We start from the raw sequence: 21,209 nt of genomic DNA, 5'->3' as shown, positions 1-21,209 counted from the left end.
TGTCTGGGGTCTAGGCATGCATTGGGGCTTCCTGGGCCGGCGGGCATTCATTTCAACCTCTACAGCGTCTTGTTTCCTCTGCGGCTCCACAACAGCGTTCCCTCCTCCTTTCGGCAGTATCAAGCAACGGTCAGCTCCTGCAAACCTTCAATCATCAGACGCGGCTGACCGATGCATCCTTGGAGCGCTCTCCCTCCAGATCGATAACACAGATTTGAATCTCCCATGTTTGCTGCTGCAGACACCCACACCTTGGACGGCTGCACATGACCATCTTCCCGGGTTTAGTCCATTGTCGATCTTTATACAATTTTGCCAGCTGTCCCTAGGCTCATCATACAAGTCCTTTGTTCTTTTTTGCGGGTCCTATCTTCATTACTCTGCGGGGCCCACTCATCCCAGCATTTAAATTGCATGGGCTCTTGTAGTTCTTCTTCATCCTGGTATTTTCAAGGATCTCAAGATCTTCAGCCTTACCACAGTACATAGGTCTACTTTCTATAAAGAAGGTAGAAGAGGAAAGAGGAGCTGGAGTATGTCGGGGTGAGAGGTGTTTATAGGGGCTGTACCCTAGATGGTCATCCTTATCCCCAGGGGAGGGGCGGAAGGGGTCCCTCACCGCGAGATCCTCTCACATTATACCACCCCCAGGGAGACTATCAGGTAGCAGCCTCACCTCCCTGCCCTCATGGGAAGGGGCTCCCATCAGGAAAAATTGAGGGTACCTAGTGCTTCGTCACACAGGGCTCTCCTATGCCAGCAATGAGAAAGTGCAAAATGAAGTGCAGTTTGTGAGCCTTACACTTCATTGTGCCAGCAGGCACGCACACAGAGTAAAGGCAGGCCATTGCATGGGGCTTAGACCTAATATCAAAAGTGCAGAGCAGGGAATAGTTTTGTTTGAGGGTCATCCATGAGTGGAGTAGAGGGGGAGAACTTAGTGGACTACCAACTATTTTTGGTTCCCCACACCCGAAGCGCTGATCCGCCCCCCCTAGACCCGCAGCCCCAGCCCTCCAGATGAACTCACCCTCTACCCACATGAATACCCCATCCTTCCCTTCAGACCCACATGCAACCAACCTTCCCTCTATGCCAATGGTCTTCAAACTTTTTTGGCCTGGGCCCCCCCTGAGCAAAATTTGGGCAGGCCGCCCCCCCCCCCCCCCAAAATTGCCAAATGGACAGTATGTACAAATGGCAATGAACTATTGCACGCTGTCACTGCACCCTACTCCCAGTATAGTCCCTGGGCTCTCCCATTACAGTCGCTGGGCTCCCTCATCCCACTTCTACCCAGTCACTGGGCTTTTCCCACCCCATCACAGACCCTGGGCTCTCCCCACCCTGCTCCCACCACTATCTCAGTGCTTCCACGCATCCTGCTCCCACCACATGCCCTGGGCTCCCCCCACCCGGTTCCCAACACCATGTGAGGACCAGTGGGAGCTGGTGAATATTTTAAGCTGAGGGGCATAAACATTCCCCACAAAAATGCCAAATCGACCGAGCGCAGTGAGGGAGCAAGAACCAAGAAGGGTTCGGGGGGGTTTCCCCCCCATTTTTTGTTTTTTAAATAATGGGTTAAAATGTTGCATTTTAGAGCATACTTTGGCACTTGTGGGCCAAGGGGGAAAGCATGGTATTTTTGACTGGACATCAATGATACATATCCTGTAAAGAAAATACCATCCCTGTCCCCTGGGCTCTGCAGCGCCTCAGAAGGAGCTGATTTTGGCAGGTGGGTAGGGGGATTGTGCAACAAAGGCATTTTTAAAATGCTTTGTTGTGCAATCCTCCTCCCCCCTCTCTACCGCCCACTCACCAATATCAGCTCAACGGGCCAAAACACACACACACACACACAATCACAGCAATCACTCTATCATTCATACAAGTACCCATCACCATAAACTCACTCATAAGAAGCATAGACGCATCCATACACATTTAAATATAAAACAAATGAACATAAAAGTACCTTCTTCAGGGGCCTGCCTGTGGGTGCCGAAATGCTCCAGGTTGCTCTGTCCGTATGTGCGAGGAGGCGCATGAGCTCCCCTCGCACATACAGACATGCAGTGCCCCATCCAGCATTTCCAATGAGCTATGCAAGGCTGGCGAAGGAAAGTGCCAACAGCCTTGCATGGCTCAGTGAGTATGTGCGGCTGTGGAACTGAACTGTCAAAGGGAAACACGGTTTCCCTTTGACAGTTCAGCCAGCCCAGGAGCACTCCCTCAGCGGGCTCCTCCATAATGGGTGAAGGAGCCACCGGGTAGACGACCCCTCACCATTATGGATGAGCCGCCAGGCTCAGACTGGCCTATAGGGCAATAGGGAAATGCCTGTACCAAAAATGCTAAATGTTAGTGTAGGCCAGTCAAAATGGACAGCTTTTCAGCCCAATGTCGGACAATTTGATGAGTTCTTCACTATGCAGCTACTAGTTTTGACCATTGTTGCTGAATAAATATTCTTTAAATATCACAATTTGCTTTCATTTTAACAAAAAACACCCTTTTGGGTACTATTCAAACAGTCTGTGACTAAAGCAATGAATATCCATTGGTGCCTGAGACAGTTTTATGGTCCAGTCCGACCATGTGAGCCACCCCTGCCCATTTCCTCCAATCTAAAAACAAAAGGGAAAAAAAGTGTTTTTTTACATTTCTCCCTCCCCCAGCCCCCCGGGAGGCGGCTGCCCCACGGTTTGAAGACCTCTGCTCTATGCTCACATGCCCCACCCTTCCATTCACACCTACATGACCCTCATTGCTCCCTCAAGGCCTACATGCCTCATCCCTCGATTCACACCCAGATGCCCCATCCTTTCCTCCAGACCCATGCACAGGTGCAACAGCCCACCCCTCCAGACCCCAAGTCTCCATCCCTCACTCAACACTCATCCCAACCCTACATACCCAATCCTTCCATTCACACCCAGATGCTGCCTCCTTTCCTCCAAACCTACATGCCACCATGTTCCATTAACACAGATACCCCCTCCCTCGATTCACATGCAAATGCCCCATCCCTCGCTCCAGAGGTATTCCAGATTCACATGCCCCGTCCCTCAAGATCATAAGCCCAACCCCCCAAATGCCCCAACCCTCAATTCGCATGCAGATGTCCCAACCCGTCTCTCCAGACCTACATGTCCCATCCCTCCATTCACGCAAATGCCCCCAACCCTACATGCCCCAATCCACACCCAGATGCCCCATTCCACATTCAGACTTAAAAGCTGCATTCTTCCCCACCTCATCCATCCATACCCAGATGCCCCCATCCCTTCATTCAAACCCAGATGCCCATCCCACCGTTCCCTTTAAACACATGCTGCACATTCACATTCCACCATCCCTCCCACCAGGTCCAAGTGCCAAATCTGCCCCTCCAGGTCCACTTGCCACCACCCTTCCCTCTGGACCTGCATGCCCCAGCCCTCCATGCCCCCATTCACACTAAGATTGAATTGATATTTTATTTCTAACACGCTCATACACAACTGTTTCAGAGCATGACAGGGCAAGGGAGGGGATCTAAGAGATCTGGTTTCGGGTTTCTTCGTGATAGGTATTTGGGTGCTTTATTGGCCAGGCATTTATGTGTGATGCTCAGGGTTTTGAATATGATTCTGGCTTGGATGGGGAGCCAGTGGTGGTCTCTTCTGATGTTGGAGATATGTTCACATTTTTTGATGCCTAGGGCTGCTGTGAGGACTTTGTTCTGCATAAGTTGAAGTTTGACTAGGTTGGATTTGGAGGTGCCGAGGAAAAGGATATTACAATAGTCTAGCTTGGAAAGTATGAGAGCTCTGGCTAGTGTAACGCAGTTTTTGGCTGAGAGGAATTTGCGACGACGGGTGATGAGTTTAGAGGTGTAGGAGGTGGATGAGGCTAGTGTGTTTACTGGTTTAGACATCGTTAAGGTGGCATTTAAGTAAACGCCGAGAGTCTTGACTTGTGCGAGTACGGGGATCGTGGTACCATCAGTGGTAAATGATTTAAAGTCAGGCTTAAGGGTGTCAATTTTGGTGGAGGAGCCTACTATGAGGAGCTCAGTTTTGTCATCATTGAGACAGAGGCTGTTGTTGACCATCCAATTTTGTATGAGAGAGTAGATTTGGTTGACTAGTAATGAATCTTGTTCGTAATTGCCTCAGAGTGGGATGAGGATCTCGGCGTCGTCAGCAAAGTTGGTGTAGATGACACCCATAGCGTCCAAGGCTGCGAATAGTAGCTTAGTGTAGGCATTATACAGTGTGGGAGAGGTATCAGGTAATATTATCCCCACCAAAAAAATCGTCGTACATATGGTCGTCGGGAACGGCCATAGGCATTATTTTTCGTGGGGATAATTTATGGGGTAAATAGATGAGGGGGTTGCAGAGGTGTCCCCCGCAGGTTCCATGGGTTAATATCACCGCAAAAATATGGTGAAATTTTTGTATGGCGATATTTTTGCGGCGATGTTATCACATGGAACGGTGGGGGATAGGCAGGAGCCTTGCGGCCTGCCTGTGGGGACTGGCACAGGGTCTGCTGATTCTTTGCCGATGGATACTCTAGAGGTCCTATCTGCCAAAAATGACTTGATCCAGTCAGTGGCGTTCTTGGCTAGGTTAAAATTGTTAGCTAGTGTGTTACAGAGTTTGTCGTGGTCGACCTAATCAAAGGCCGCTGAGAGGTCCAATAGCATTAGCAGACAGAGTTTGCCTGCCTCTCTGGTGGCAGGCATTTGGATCTTTAAATCAAGAAGGGCTGTCTCTGTGCTATGGTTACGGCGGAAACCTGATTGTCTGTCCCCTAGCAGTTGGTAGTGTTCCAGATGGTTTTGAATTTGGGAGTAGGCTATTTTATCAATTATTTTTAGGAGAAATGGGACAGTTGTAATGGGTCGGTAGTTAGTGGGTATTGTTGGATCCAATGTGTTTTTTTTTTTTTAGAAGGGGTGTCACCCACACTATTTTTTATTGGCTTCTGTAAAGGCTGATGCTGATTCCGGGGTGTTATTTTTCTTGTGGAGGTGTTCGAGAGATCTTTTAGTGCGTCTTAGGGCCACTAGTTCCTCGTTAAACCAAAAGCAGGATCGTTTTGTCGGGTCTGCGAGTTTTGGTTGTAATGAGAGCAAGTAGATTGATGGTGTGGATGAGTCTTTGTTGGTATTGTTCTGCAAAGTAGGCCGGGTTGTTGGACCTTGTACTATTTTGGCTAAAGCTGAACTCAGGGCTGCAGTGAGGTTGTCAGGAGAGAGTTTTTTTAATATTTCTAGTTTCATATGTGTCTGGTTTCAAGGGGGTGGTGAGGACTGAGCTAGCGTTATCTAGTGTGAAGTTGATTATAAAATGATCTGACCATTTAATAGGGAGGATGGAGTCAATGGAGACATCAGAATTGATTGTGAGGAGCCAGTCCAGGGTTCTTCCTTTGGAGTGGGTGGGTTTGTTTATCAAGTGTGCAAAGTTCGTTTCTGTCATGGCTGTATGGAAGGTTAGTGCGTCAGTGTCTAGGGGATCATTGAATCCTAGGTTAAGGTTGCCAAGGATTATGCATTTGGTTTTGGGCTTGATGATGGGGGTTAGGAGTAGGGGGATGTCCAGATCAGGGTGTGTGTTTTTGTTTGGTGATCTGTACACTACCAAGAAGTTCGTAGTAGTTTTTGGGCTTGATGTATACTTTACTAATAGGAGCTTGTAGCCTTGCGTTTGTTCTAGTGGGCAGTCTCTGATTTCCAGGGTGGTTCTGTATATTATGGCGACACCACCTCCTTTTGTGAAAGTCCTATCTGTTCTGAGGATACTAAATCCCAGGGGGATGGCGAGAGCGAATAGGGGGCCTGCAGCTGGGTGTAACCAGGTTTCGGTGACTACCAGCATATCAAGATGTTGTTCTACAATGAGGTCATGTATTTCTATAGAATGGGCTCCTAGTGAGCGGGCGTTGATGAGTGCGCCTTTGAAGGTGGAAGAGGGGCAAGAGTCAGCGTGTTGCCTTGGTTAGGGCTGAGTTTGGTGGCTTTGGTCTGATGTTTGAGGTGTGTGTTGTGGCGGCTTGTGTGTTGGTGGTTGTTGGGGATGATGACTGGTTTGTTGGAGGTGTTGGGTGTAGCGGTGGGTGAGGTGACTTTGAGGGAAGTTTTGGTTCTTGTCATGAGTCTATTGAGTCTGTTAGTTCCCAGGATGGGTGTAGACTTATTTTTGGTGCTATTAGTTGGTGTGTGTGTGTGTGGGTCAAGAGGGGTTGTGATTGAGGCATGGGATGTCTAATGTTGCAGTAATCTTACTGATGGCAGATGTAGTGTATGCAGGGACAATGTGTGTAGGGAAGGAAGGGGGTAGGGCAGGGGATGGGAAAGTGTTGTTGACAACCTAGTCAGGCTAGGCCTTCATTAATCTTGATGAAGTGTCCTCTTGTGCATGGCGTGGAATTGGGTATTATGCAGAGGGGGAACATGATGGTAGTCAGTAAGGCCAGCATTCTATAGGTGGGGGCTGGCTGGGCTGAAGCAGGCTTCAGAAGAGCATTTGGGCATGTAGGCTGAATAGAACTATACAATATAATTAAGTGGTAGATTGAGTTCACAGTAGGCAAGTAGGCAAATAGGCTAGGTACAGCTATCCAGCATGGGTGGGAGGGTATACACGCATTTCACCGCAGTATTTTTCATCGCCGTTTTTTTTTTCCAAAAAAAAACACTCATCGTTTTTTTTGGGGGGGGGGGGGGTTAAAAAATGTAATATATGGTTGTGGGTGTAAGGGAATAAAAATAAAAAAGGGAGATTTGGGGGGTAACCCCCCCAAAAAAATAAAATAAAAAAAATACGAAGAGTTTTTCAAAATAAAAACAGCTATGAAAAAACCCGCGATGAAAAATACTGCGGCGAAATAACGTAGAACCGGGTGGGAGACAGGCTGTTGCAATACACAGTTAGCATTTAGGCAAGGGCAGCAGGTTATGAGGCTAACTATGGTAGATCCACAGGGAGTGCATTACCATTGTTGTGTAGGGAGGTGCATCAAACAGCATTAGACAAACAATATGCCAATCTACATGCAGCGGTATGATGATAATGGTGCCTGCATAGGCTCACCCGACTTACTTTTCTAGTGTCTTGTGATGAATGCAGCGCATTGTTATTGGAGTAGAGGCGGTACAGTTTAGCAAATATGCGGCTCCACGCGGTCTACCGCGGACAGCCGCAGACAGGCCCTTACTATCACGGCCCTTGATCGTCACGGCCGGCGGCTCTGTTGTAAATACTGGAGCGCATCAATCAGCTGATCGGGGACATCGGGACTGCGGCCATCTTAGAAGGTATGCAGGTAGCGTTCCTCAGAATGCTACGAATATATTAAAAGCAGTGAAACTCGCATCAGGGCATGAGTGACTGATGCCTATAGTTTCAATAATGGTGCAAATTAGAGCGTTGAGACCCCAGGGGATGACTGAAAAGATCATTCGCGTTAGCTTCGGTTTCGAACATCCGTTTGCTAGCAGGGAGCTAGTCCTGCTGACGATGGAGGGCTCCTGCCCTGTCCGCGGGATCTGCAGCGAATGATGTTAGACAGCCGCAGACAGGCCCTTACTGGATCTTACTAGGCCCAGTGACATTGAGGACGCGCAAAATGCCCCATCTCTCCTTCCAAACACACATCCCGGATTCAAATGTCACTATCCTTCTCTCTGAACCCACACAAAGATGCTAACATCTGTCCCTCCATAACTACACCAAGATGCCCCATCCCTGTCCAGAGCCACACCCAGATGCTACACCTCCAAACTCACACACAGGTGGCACCAACCACCCTGTCTCTACATTGACACCCAGATGGCCCCATCCGTACTACCTCCATACCCACACCCGGATTACCACATCTCTTCCTAAACACCCACATGCTCCCACCGCTCCTGTAAACCTACATACCCCATCCCTCCATTCACACCCAGGTGCCCCATCCTTCCCACCAGTGTGCTTCAGCCCTTGCTCCAGACCCACATGCCTCATCATTCCCCCATTATATGCCCATTCCTCAAGTAGCCCCCCTTCGATCCAGACCCAACCAAGATGCCCCATCCCTCTCCACAAACCAAGATGCCCCATCCCTCACTCCCAGACCAACACAAGATGCCCCACACCTCCTGCAGGGACCCCACCAAGATGTCACCAACCCTTCCTCTAAACCTATACCATGATGCCCCATCCTCCCTCCACACACCAAGATGCCCCATCCCTCCCTCCACGCCAATGTGCCCATACCTCCTGACCCACACCAAGATTCTCCCATCCCTACATCCAGACCCAGACCAAATTGCCCCCTCCCTCTAGTTCCACTCCAAGAGGCCTTTCAAATGTTTACATTTCCACTTGCGACATTCCAATGTCAATTTTAATTTTTGAGTGCCATTCCTGGTTGTCTTTGAAAGAAAGGGTCTTCACATTCTCATTTAAATAATCTCCATTTTATTAATGCATTAGTATACGGTTGTAGCCATTCTCATCACTCTCTACACGTGTTTCACGCCTGTTTAGGTCACAGGTGATCATCAGGAGAGTTTTGTCATACAAGTCACGTTGATTCGAATTCAGTAAGAAAAGGAATTTAATATTTCACTCCATGTCATTGTTTCTTTGATAAAGTATCTATTCTGTCTCCTGGTTTTTTAAGCAATACGGGCAGTTTTCCCTGGCTCCTTGTTTCGGCGCCGTATCGCTTGTGAATGTGAAGACCCTTTCTTTCAAAGACAACTTGGAATGGCACTCAAAAATTAAAATTGACATTGGAATGTCGCAAGTGGAAATGTAAACATTTGAAAGTCTAATTAACTACTATCTACAGCTGAGGTCCAAAAGAAATAATTGAAACAATTAGATTTGGATCTCTCCCAGGGAAACAGTCCCAACAAATTGGTTGCAATCAATGAGTTAAATAACCACTCCAAGATGCCCCATCCCACTTCCAGATGCTCATGCAGATGCCCCACTCCACTGTCCATACCCATCCAGATACCCCATCCCAGCTAGACCCACACCAAGATGCCCCATCCCTCCGATGCAGACCCCACCAAAATGACCCATCACTCCCTGTAAACCCATACTATGATGTCACATTGCTCACTTTGGAACCACACCAAGATACCCTCCACCCTCCGATCCCGACCCACTACAATGCCCAATCCCTCCCTCCAGACCCACACCAAGATACCCCATGCCACCCTTCATATCCACACCAACGTGCCCCTACGCCTCCATCCACACCAAGATGCCCCATCCCTCCCACCAGACCAAGGTGCCCTATCCCTCCAGACCCACATCAAAGTGCCCCTATTCATCGAGACAGAGACCCACACCAACCTGTCCCATCCCTCCATTCCAGACACCGCCATGATGCCCCATCCCTCTCCAAATACCAAGATGCCCCATGGCACCCAGATACATGCCAAGATTCCCCATCCCCGGTATCTCTAAGAAAATGCCCATTTAGCCTCCCTGGTTACAGCTCACAAAAATCACGACGTCGGACAAGGTTAAGTCAGACGCTCGGTCTGGTGCCTTGCAGTAACTTCACCGGTATCCACAAGAACATGCACAGTTTAATCTCAGCAACCCTAGACCACGAAGATTGCAGTTGGTCTGACAGCCAAGCTTTCCCGGAGCTTTGTAAAATGTAGCATATACCATACCTTTCCGGGGCTCAGGCTTAATGCCGCCGCCAGGCAGCGATGAGAAGGTGGGGCCCCGAAGACGGGGGATACCAGAAATATTATGAGGTACCAAATATTACATAACACCGGTTCCCGCTCAAGCAAATCAAAACGAGGGACACGATGACGTCGGACGCTACGTGAATGGTACGGAACAAAACGTGCCCAAAGTCACGTGAACAAGAGTAGGCGGGGTGTTGCTAATGTTCGTTTCGCAGATTTCCCAGAGGTCTCTCTTTGCCAGTGACATCTCTAGGTCTTTAAGATGGCGGACAAACCAGGTAAGGAAGCTTCACATGGGCTTTGCAAACCTTATAGCGCGATGTGGATTCGTTGAACGGTGTGCAGAGTTCGGACGTTTGTTCCTCGTCCACTTAACGTATCGTATGTTGTTCTGTGTTACCCTGCACGCCCATAGTACCTAATTCACCGGAAAGACCTTTGCCTTTCAGTCAAGGTCTCGGCTGTCCCTGATACAGAATCGGACATAAAAGGCATCATGAGCCAAGACTACGTATTTTTTTTGTTTGGAGCACACGGGGAATTACCAGAACTCATTATTTTCGGCGGTTAGGTATTCGTTAATTCCCGTTCCATTAACGTGCACAAGGGATGCTCAATGTAACCATGCGTTTATTCAGTGGAACGCATGTAAAGTACTTCCTTCGTGTGCGTGAACTTAATTACGAATCTAACATGTTATAGTGACTATTGACCAAATCGCTACCACTGAGCATATTGACCTTGAGAGGGTGATGCAGTGGGTTGTTGTAACTTTCTTCCCACCCCTGGTCACTTCGGGTAAAATAAGTAAAGAAACATAAACACATGGGTTTGTTTTGGGATTCCACGTATTTTATATGGAAGTGCCATCACCGTTGTGCAACTGGTATAGTTTGTGGCGCATAGGCAGCCATGACATGTCTGCATTTGGGCTGCTGCAGTAGGAGGAACATTTGAGTTTTGAGGAATTGCTGCATAGGGGGTTCACACCCTTGGTGCTCATGGAAACTGGGACAGGCCACAGAGACCATTGGAGGACAGTTGGGAAAGAAGACCAAGAGCTGTATGATTGACCTTTTGGCCCTGTTACCTAATGCCCTGCTGACCACCATCTCTCAAGATATGGGGAGCTGCCTGGGCAATCTCACGCAAAAGGTGAGTCCTGGCTAAAGACTGCTAAAGAGTAGGGGCTACAACCTCACTGAGCTCAGGACAAATCCTATAATTCAATATTGTTTTCTATTAACCTACAAGATCGGAAGGGATTTACAGCAGGCCAAGGTTACAAGTGACTCAAGCCCTACGGTCACCTGAGAAAACGTAGAAATTGGTATTACCAAAGTGTTACACCCTTATCCTAAACATGTATTGCTCAAAATATTAAACCATCTTAATGCTACATTGGTCATAAACCACTGACTAGATAATCAATGTCAATTGTCTGTTTATGGATAACTAACGCATGTTTCGACCCGAGTCAACCAACTCTTCCCCAGGGCTGTGCTTGATTTCCAGCGGCAGTTGCCCAAAACATAAACTTGTGCCGCGATAGTCTCAAGGTCACTACATCATATATACATGAAAGTGGGAACCCTAACCCCCCCCCAAGGCCTTTATTCCAGAACGCAGATTGTCTCTTCTCTAAAATCCCATGGAAAGACACCGAGTCCAATGGTACCAGACATGCTGATAGTCCAAAGTTCAAACAGCATGTGTAGGATGAGGCGCCTAATGCTGCATGTACCGAATTTGCGGTGAATAGAGGCATTAGAATTCGTTTTGAGAACTTTTGGACATTGGAGGATGGTCTGACAAGCTATAAACTGTTTGGAGTATGCACTACCAGCTATAAAAATGTCTTTGAATCGAATGGTCCCGTTGGACTTGGCTTCTTTCTTTCTGTGGGATTTTGGGTATTTTAGAGACGAGGTTATCTTCATTCTGGAATAAAGGGTTTATGGGGTTACAGTTCCCTCTTTTGTGTATACATGATGCAGTGACCTTGAGAATATCGTGGCACGAGTTTAACTTTTTGGGCAACTGCCCCAGGAAATTAAACAGATCCCTGAGGAAGACCTGGTTGACTCAAGTTAAAACACGCGTTGGCTATCCATAAACAGACAATTGACATTACGTGCTTAGGCTAAGGGTGTAGTGATTTGGAAATACCACCTGGTTAAAGACTGGTACATGAGGGAGTACTAGTACATTCTAATGTGTGCCCACACATTAGCAAGTCATAAACGCTCATGCTTGCTGTTAAGAGAAGTTTCCTCCACTAACAGCAAGTTGCACGTCTTGTTCATCCCATGTCCTTGTGCTTCCTTTTAAGATTAGTTTGTAAGGCAATTACTAAAATGGGACTGTGATGAAAACGACTAATTCTCTGGAGTACTAGTATGAGTAGTCGCTAAACCGACCACTCAAAACTCACACTACACTAAATCATCTACAATGTACATTGTACAATGCTGGCGGCAAAATGTATATCTAATCAAGTTTACATTATTATTATTTTTTTATTTTTTTTTAGGTACTTTATGAATGCAAGCTAATTGGAAAATGTTTAAAAGCCACCCTGGAAGGCAAACGGAGAATGCTTACTTTGGTGAAAAGGGGCACTTTAGAGCCGGGGTGTTCAGGCAAACGATTATGTTGTCCGTCCATGCTATTTCTTTATTTATTCGCATTTGTTGAGCGCACAGCAGGCCGAAGACATTGTGGCGCTAGTTAGTGTTGCTTATACGTTAAAGGATATGTTCTTAAAAAGCAAACTGGGAATACTTCACTACTATCTTTTGAAGTGGACCAGTGGGCAGGGCCACATTAAAAGACCTTTTTTAGTTCGTCTTGGGTGCTGTTCAACGTTTGACTTCTAGATGCTCATACTGCAAGACGTTCAAGTCGTACTGGTGGTTTGGTGTTCATCTATTAGATATGCTGGCTCCCTTTGGGTGAAGTCGGCGTTCGAGATGATTGTTGATTTCAAGGTGGAAGTCGAGTTGGTGAAACAATGCCTCTGCTGGTTCAAGTCATTTGCTTCCATTCAGTAGACCAGACTTATGGGTTAAGACATCGGTCTGCTTCAATGAGTCAAGCTGGCATTTGGGTGGCTCAGTGCAGCAATCGTTTTGAAGACGCGTAGAGTGCTGAAAGCAGCACCACTGGTCCTTTAGTGGCTCGAAGTTGTCTTGCGCGTGGTTGTACCGTTTCAAGGTCTCTGGGTGACATAGAATTCCACCTGCGTCTAGACTTCCAGGTTGCAGGAAAGCTCAGCCCAGGGACAAAGTCCTTAGTTCTGAACTTCCACTTCACAAAGTTGTTTGGTACTTACAGGGGTACTTCGCCTCCAGTGAGCAGGATCCTTCTGGTTCCCGTGCACAGGCAGCAGAGAGGCCTTGGTCCACAGGAGTGTCTGTTCCCTGGAAATGTTTGCCAACCAGCCTGTTGCTGTATCCCTGTTTTCCCTGGATACAGGGCCAGTGGGACGCAGGGCGAACCTCGCCGTTACAACATGTCACCTAGCAACAGCCCTCGCTGGTAAATAGTGATGCTCCACGCGTTTGTCGAGTTTGTTCCCAGTTAGTGCGCAGCTTCACGCACTAATGAGGCAAGACCGCCGGCCCCCTGCGGCATAGAATCTGTGTACCATTACTCTCAGTTTAGAATGATTATTGCATCCGTAGCTTTTCTTTAGGTTCACCCCATGAGGGTGAACACCTTCCTCCAGATATGCCACAAGGCTCCAAAGCCAGGTGATCACTGTTTTCAATACAGGCAGTTACTAAACATAATTTATTCGACCACACCAAGTAATTGCACATGAAATTATGTATATTTTTTATTTTGTTTGATTGTCCTATCCGCTGAATGGAACGCTTGTTGGTATGTAAACATTTTCTTTATGATGCACCAATTGTTGCATTTAACTAGTGTCCTAGCCCTGACGTTGGACTACGTCCGAAATGCAAGAATTGAAACGAGAACAGCCACACTGCACCAATTGTGATAATTTTACTAGTGCTAGGGTTGCACTTAATTTAAGTGATCTAGAATCATAAATGCACAGCCTAACGCGTGTTTCGAGCAAGACCTAGCTATTCATCAGAGGCTGTTAACGTGTATAAACAAATTGTAAGCTTAGGATAAATCAATGATGGCACAGTTAGTTTGTTGGGTTGCATACCTAACTGGTGTTAACAATCAGCCAGGAGAGACGGGTGACACATTCCAAAAAGTAGTGCATAACAATGGGAATTGACATAGATGTGGACCACGGGTCCAGTGTGTAAGACATTGATTAGGTCCATATATAAAAGTCTATATATAACCATCATGATCATACAATAACCATGGATTGATACGTCAACCAATTAATAACATCAAAGTAAATAATAAATACCTAAGAAAAGTTATTGTAAAGGTACATACCCAATGCCATTAGTAGGTATGAATCGATGGCGAAAAATAGAGGAAAGATGTGTAATTAGTGTATGCAAAAATTTTACCTGGATAGGCATTTATACAGTTGTGTAAAATACACATCAGGCACCAGCTAATGCAACATCTTGTTAAATTAATTAAAGAAATAATAAGATGTACCTTGTCTGAATTGCTAATAAAGTGTACGACTAGTAGTCCCAGCATGAAAATGTATGCCACCTGGTATCCATTTGGATGATTGACAACTGTAATAGATCCAAAAGGCAATAATTGTAAATTGTATATCTTGTTAATTGTCGCCAACTACGTCTCTCAATTGTGCGTATATTTATAGTTCCGGATAAACCAAACGTACCTCTATTGCCTCGTGTTTTACATCCAGATCCCAGTTAATGTAATAGCTGCAAAATCACCATTTCAATACGTGTGGAAATACGGAACACAAAAGGTATCAATTAGCATTGTTGAACTAAGGAGCCATCCTCTTTAAGTTACTTGATTGCTTATCTGGCTAGACTTCCCAACTAAGGGACTAGGTCAGAACGATCTTACCTGGAGACTTTCACTCCCTTCTGTAAATCCAAATCTAGATGCCACGCGGGCGTGTTAATGCCTATATAGCTTAGCTGTCTAGACCGTCTGGTCTGACTAACGTAATGGACGGCAAATGGCGCCATTTTGGAAATGTTACGTGTTGGTGCATTTTAGTGCAGTAAGTTAACCGAGCTGTAATTGTACTGTGAATCTAGTGTTTAAACATGTGCATGAGTTGCCTGAATTGTGTTCCGAACCATTCTAGATACCTAATATCAGAAGTCACTTAATATTTATCAACTCATGAGTAACATATTTAAAAGCCACAGTCCTTTGTGTTAAAAGTGTGCGTCTCCACCTAGTTGCGCTGAATGCCCGATCGTGTATAAATATAATCACTCCATGTGAAAGGAACCATATTGGAGGCGGCATTCCAAACACGCAGAGAAGTGTCTGGAAACCCTGCAATACAAGCTCATGATCATGTGCAAATTTGAACCCAAATACAAGAACAAAAAATGTGTGCATGGTGACCAATTAAGGAACACAGAACCATATCCAAACTTATAGCATATTAATGGCATTAGGTGCATCCTTATGGCGAATGATTCATAAAAACACAGCAAATTCATGATCTGAATTTAGGCCAAGAGCAGTATAATAACTCTAGCATTGCCTCGAGTCTCACGATATCTCGGCAGTGAAGATGATGCATGCGGACACCTTTGCAATGCAACAGCAACTGGACCCGGTCACCAAATTCTTCATCTTAGACGAAAGACAGGACCCTGGATGGGATTTAGCAGCAGTAGAGTGGAAAGGCTCACAGCAAAGGTTTCTTTGTAGCTTCTCGCAGCTCTGTGGTTTTGGTGCCCTTTTCAAGACACCAGATGGAACGTCGCTCGTCCGAGCGAGCTTAGCTATCTCGGTCACCTCTGGTGAGGTGACTTGAAGGATGTTGCCTCTGGAGGCTCGGAAGGAGTCCACCAAAGTTTCAGGAAGATTTGTTCTTCTGAAGACTATGCACAGCACTCTGGCTCGAGGTCCCTGGGTATTGATGGTTTGTGGCCCGTGAAGGTCGCAGCTCATCGTGCGATGGCTTGAAATGCAGCTTGTATTAAGACTGATTGGACCCACCATTCTAAGGGAAGTAGAGCTCCTCTTTGGAGCTCCTCTGTCTTAAGAAAGAAAGGGAACACAGCAGCGGTCACTATGAAAAATCTGGCCCAAAATTGGGCTTTGCCAATGCTTGTATTTATTAAAGTTTGACAGACCCACTTAATATCTTTTAGATGGCACTATTACCGTATTTTCAGTTTATTTCTTTTTATAACCTTTAAAACTATTGAAAGCCAGCTATGCAATTCACTACTGAGAATGTACGAACGTTAACAAACTTGTTGTAATTGTGAGAGGGGGGGAATTTGGCATGGGAGTGTAAATGAGCTACCAAGGATGGTTAAGGAGTGTGTAATTGGTCATGTTTTTTTCACCAATTACCTTGTATTGTGGTAGCTACAGCATGTACTATGGAGGTCTGTGTATGTGGGTGGTTCAAGTTCATTCTTGCAGGTGGGAGAATGTTTTTTTAATTTTTTGTATTTTTTTTTTTCTGTGTGTTTACAAGTAGACTGAATAAGTAGGCGTGCAAATAATTTAACTCCTCTGGTTTGGATGTTCTGTCCTCCAGGGTGTGCCTTTAACCCACCAAAAAGCTATTTGGTGTATGTTCTTAGGTGATGTCTCGCATTATGTCATCTGTACTGCCTATTCTGTGTGACGTTGGAATTGCCAAAACTAAATATACAAATAGGCTGTATAGCTTCCGCATTCATGTTTGCCTAACACAAATTGGTATGATAAATTTTAGTGAACTGTTCGATACAGAATAATTATCTATGACTTGCATAGAGGCCCATTTTGACACCTAGAGTTGTCCCCAAAAAGTTTAATGAGTTCTGTATACAAAGCATCAGCTTCTTTTTTTGCATGTACCTGCCCATGAAGAATTTAATTCAACTGATGACGCTTTGTGGCTTTTATTTTTGGCAGTACCACTCCCACAGCAAAGACTGATGGATGTTAAGTTGGGACAGCTGCCTTCCTGGCTGGCAGCTCGAAATTTTACCCCAAATGGGATTATTGGAGCTCTTTGCAAAGGTCAGTATTTTAAAGAATTTCTTCCCTGGCAATTCAATACCATCTTTCATCAAAGGCACGTGAATACTGTTTTAAGGGTAAATTCCCCCTTCCCTGTCCCAAAAAAGAATGCAAAAATGAGGACAAAAATAGGTAATTATTTTGGTCGATTTTGCACCATGAATGGGGGTGGGGAGGGAGGGTGTAAACAAGTGGGCATGGCTGGGGTCTCCCGTGCATTACAAAAAAAACGGTATATCACGTAGAACTTATTTTTTTTTAATGCATACTAAACAACTGAGGCCTCCTAATTTTGTACTCGCCATTGGCAAGTAGGAAATGGTGTGCTGCCTGCATGTTATTTGGCATTTATATAGCCCTCTATATCATTGGTATGACCTCAAAGCGCTGTTAGGTTGAACGCCCTCTGGGACCGTAGTCTGGGTCAGTAGAAGGAGCAGGGTGTCGAAGGGTGCTTGGGTGCACTTGTGCAGCTGGTGTAGTTGCTTGATAATGGCTACATTCTAGCATTAGCTGTGGTGGTATTGCTATCGGTTCAATGTGTGCAGTCTGGCGGGTGGACACCAAGACTGGGTTCTGGCTGTATTGGGCCTGTGGGGTGCTTATGTGTGCAGCTAGGTCGGTTTATTGTGGGATCTAGCTGCATTCATAATATAGTAATGAGGTGTTCATGGGATAGTACAGCGAGGCTGAATTTATCGAGGGGTATTGCTGTAATCTAATGTGTGATGGTGTAGAGAGTAAGCATATATGATGGTCTTGCACACAATGCTTTTCAAAGCGCTCGAAGACAAGACCGCACGGGGGACCCGAGGGGTACACATTGACAAATCACGTGACTGAGAGGGCATGGGTGCACACATTGAAACAACGGGGACAGATAGTGATGGGGATGAGGGGTAAGGGTATAGAGCGCAAACTCGGGATACCCAAGGGCACAACAGGACATTGCAGGCACTAGAGGGGGATGGGCCTACAGCGACAGTATAGGGGACTAGGGGGCAGAGGTACAGAGCGAGAACATGGGGTACCAAAGGGATACATAGCGACATCGTGAGCGCTAGGGTGGGGGAGGAGGGCCTGGGCCCACAGCGACCGCACTATGATCAGAGGGTACACCGCGGTATAATAGGGTGATGGAGAGGGCATGGGTGCACACATTGGTAACACAGGGACCGCAGGACAATGGTACAGAGGGGGAACACGGGGCACATAGCGACATCATGGGCATTAGAGGGGGCTGGGCCTATAGCAGCAGCAAGGAGGTCCAGAGGGTACACATCGACAAAACAGGGTGACGGTGAGGGCATGGGTGAGCACATTGACAACAGAGGCACAGACTGACATCACGGGGAGGAGGGGGCTGGGAATATAGCAACGGAATGGGGAACCTGGGGGGCAGGGGTACAGAGCGAGAACAAGGGGTGCCACAGGGGTAATAGCGACATCACGGGTACTAAAGGGGGCTGGGCCTACAGCAACAGCATGGGAACCACAGGGGTACATAGCAACAGGACATGGTGAGGGAGTGGGATGGGTACACGGCGACAACTGGGAGGGCAAAGGAGGCTGGGGTTCATTATGTGGACTAGTGGGGCTGGGCATACTGCGACAGCAAGGGAAACCACTGAGGTACGCATCGACATTACGGGCAGGGGTGCACCGAGACCGGGAAACCAAGTGGGGCTCAGGGCGACATCATGGGACCAGATGGGGGCCTGGGCACACAGTGATAACATATGGGACTGGGAGGCTGGGACATATATCGCTATCATGGTGAAATTGAGGGTGAATGGGGGTGAGGGCGCACCTAACGACGACAAGGGAAACGGAGGGGCCGGGCGGTACACCGTGACATCGTGGGGGCGAGGAGAGTGCCTGACGCGGACAGGGATTTGATGGAGGCTTTGTTGTGGGTCTAGTATGGCGAAGAGGTGCATGACTGGCATGGATATTTGAGTATTAGTAAGGAGAGGGGATTGAGATTAGTAGTGATCTAAGGAAATCATTATTCTGTGTTTCAGTCATGGGAGATCATTATTCTGCGTTTCCGGCATGAGGTTGTTTAATAGCCAAATTAATGGGCGTATCCATTCATTGATGACTTTGTGTTTCCATTGAGCATTTAGTCACCGGTTTTCTAGAAGTTCAGTGGCTTCAGATGGTTGCGATTGGTGTTACAGGAAAAAAAACACGTTTTTAGAGCTTTGCAGAATGTCATAGTCTTGGGTGTGTCGAATATGTGGGGGAAGCGAGTGCAACAGTCGTGCCAAGGTTGAGAAGGCAGATCCTCTGATGCTGAGAGAGGTTGGAATGACTAATAGTTGGGCAGTGCTTGATTTTAGGGTGCGGGTTGGGCGGTATAGTTTATTTTTTCTTGTAGGTATAATGAACAGGTCTTGTGCGCTGCACGGTGAGTGATGCACAGGGTCTTGAAAGATGCCCTTCGTCCGACTGGGAGCCAGTGGAGGGTTCGGGGTGCTGGAGAGGTGTGGTCTCTTGGACCTAGGACGAGGAGCAGTTTGGCAGCAGCGTTTTGTGTTTGGAGTTTAAGATGGTATGCCGGGGCTCCAAGGTATAGGAAGTTGGCATAGTCTAGTCTCTACATTACAATAGACATGACTGCAGCAAGACACCTCGGGGGAAAGAGAGGTAGGAAAAGATGTGCCTGAGAAGTTTGAGATGGTAGTGACAACATTTGGACACATTGTTGATCTGACGGGAGAGGGTTATGCCAGTCCATGATGCATACTAGGGTTTTTAAAAAAAAAAAAGTTAAACTGAGTCTGAGGGGTCGGGGGCTATGGGAGTGGGTGAGGTAGGCGGGTAGTGTTGCTGCACACCATGGTTTTGGTTTTTGTCATCCAGCGATCAATGTCTCAGAGACCGGCTTCGAGGTCAAGGTGGTGATTGGAGCCCGAATTGTGTATTTTTAAGATGATTTGGGTATCATCAGCGTAGTTGTAGCATGTGGCGAACAAAGGGGCGGGGAGATTTTTTACGCTTGTTTGGTAGCTTCCAGATTGACATTTCCCCTAAAGCGTTTTGTTCTGTGCACGTAGGATCAGTTCATCTTGCATGTACCTACCCAGGTAGTACTGAATTCGAGATCACCCTCTCTTCAGAAGCATTCATTCTATTTTCGTGTTCATTTACTGGCAATACATGCCATTGCTAACAAACAAGAGCCTTGTGGAGCTTATTTCATTTAAGCATTCTTGTCACCAGCTTCTAGTGAAATTCATCTTTGTATTCGTTCAGCCATTCTACGGTGTAGTCTTCTCAAGAGACCCATTTTCCCCTTTCTTTCCATCCCAATACTAGGTTACTTCAGTTCACCCCCAAGCTATAGCCATAAACGCACAGTAGTGCGCTGATTTCTGTTTGCCTCTTGCAGAGCTCCACCCACACCAGCTTGCTTGAAGAGATCCCTTTTGTTATGAGCCATACCCCTCATCCTACTTGCTATATGTGCAGCGCTCAACACGATGAACCACACTTCATCCTATTACAACAAAGGGCTTTGTGTATGTGTGGCCTGGCTAAGCAAGCCTAAGAATCATCACGAATTTCCTGCCACCTCCTAATGCTGGAACCTCAAATTTTGCTAACCAGAAAATGCCTCTGCCACTTGACGTCTATCATGGGTTTCCTCAATGATCGCAGCCATTTTTCTTGGTCTTTTAGGCTGCACAAAAGTAATATTTACATTTGAATCCCCAAATGCCTTCTCAAGTGATTACAGGAAATTATTTTTCTTTTACGTTGGGTATTTGAGTGCACATCTGGTTCCTGATAAGCAGCCAGGTGCTGCAAATCGGAGCTTAATTGGATTAGATGCTAAGGGCAGTGTTGGGAGACAGTTTCAATAGGGCTATGTTAACATTACTGTGAAGCAGTAATTTGGGGGTATGGTGGAGTCTGTAGGGGGTGGGATTGGGGTTTACAGGAAATGCAAAACACTGCTGCGGACTAGCCCAGAAACGAATCAAGGGTACACGTCGTGCAGACATTGTAAGCTCTACATTGGCTGCCAGTTAGGCATCATATTCAATTGAAAGCATGTTGACGCCAACTGGCGCTCGCACGACAATGGACTAGACCTTACCCGAAGAAAAAAATCACTGCATATTGACCTAACCGAGTGCTAAGGTCAGCAGTGCTGCTTTCCTGAAGATCCAACACTACAGAAATTGCAGTTTTGACAACTGTGCAGCTATATGCCTAAAGGAACTTCCACACTACTGGAATGTGTTGTATTGCAGGAAGCCTTAAATCCATCAACCAAAAACACAAGGTTGCACAGAGGGATGACACTAATTGAAGACCCGACTACACCTAGCTATGTACCAACATAAGCCAA

At 46.6% G+C, this 21,209-nt stretch overlaps 1 protein-coding gene across 1 annotated transcript in view; it reads left to right on the top strand.

Annotated features, from left to right (window-relative positions):
* Nucleotides 1–9,868: 9,868 nt before the first annotated feature.
* The window catches only part of ATP5MF (ATP synthase membrane subunit f), a 39,211-nt gene continuing 27,870 nt past the window's right edge, over nucleotides 9,869–21,209 (top strand). The window contains exons 1-2 of the mRNA XM_069645578.1: nucleotides 9,869–9,987; nucleotides 16,739–16,846. Coding sequence (XP_069501679.1) covers nucleotides 9,972–9,987; nucleotides 16,739–16,846 — 124 coding nt within the window. The 5' untranslated portion in view covers nucleotides 9,869–9,971. The remainder of the gene's footprint in view (nucleotides 9,988–16,738; nucleotides 16,847–21,209) is intronic.

Source organism: Ambystoma mexicanum, chromosome 2p (assembly GCF_040938575.1).
Source record: "Ambystoma mexicanum isolate Mex_15411 chromosome 2p, UKY_AmexF1_1, whole genome shotgun sequence".
Taxonomy (NCBI): Eukaryota; Metazoa; Chordata; class Amphibia; order Caudata; family Ambystomatidae; genus Ambystoma; species Ambystoma mexicanum.
The sequence above is the reverse complement of the archived record's forward strand: the minus strand, read 5'-3'. Positions and strand labels throughout refer to the sequence as shown.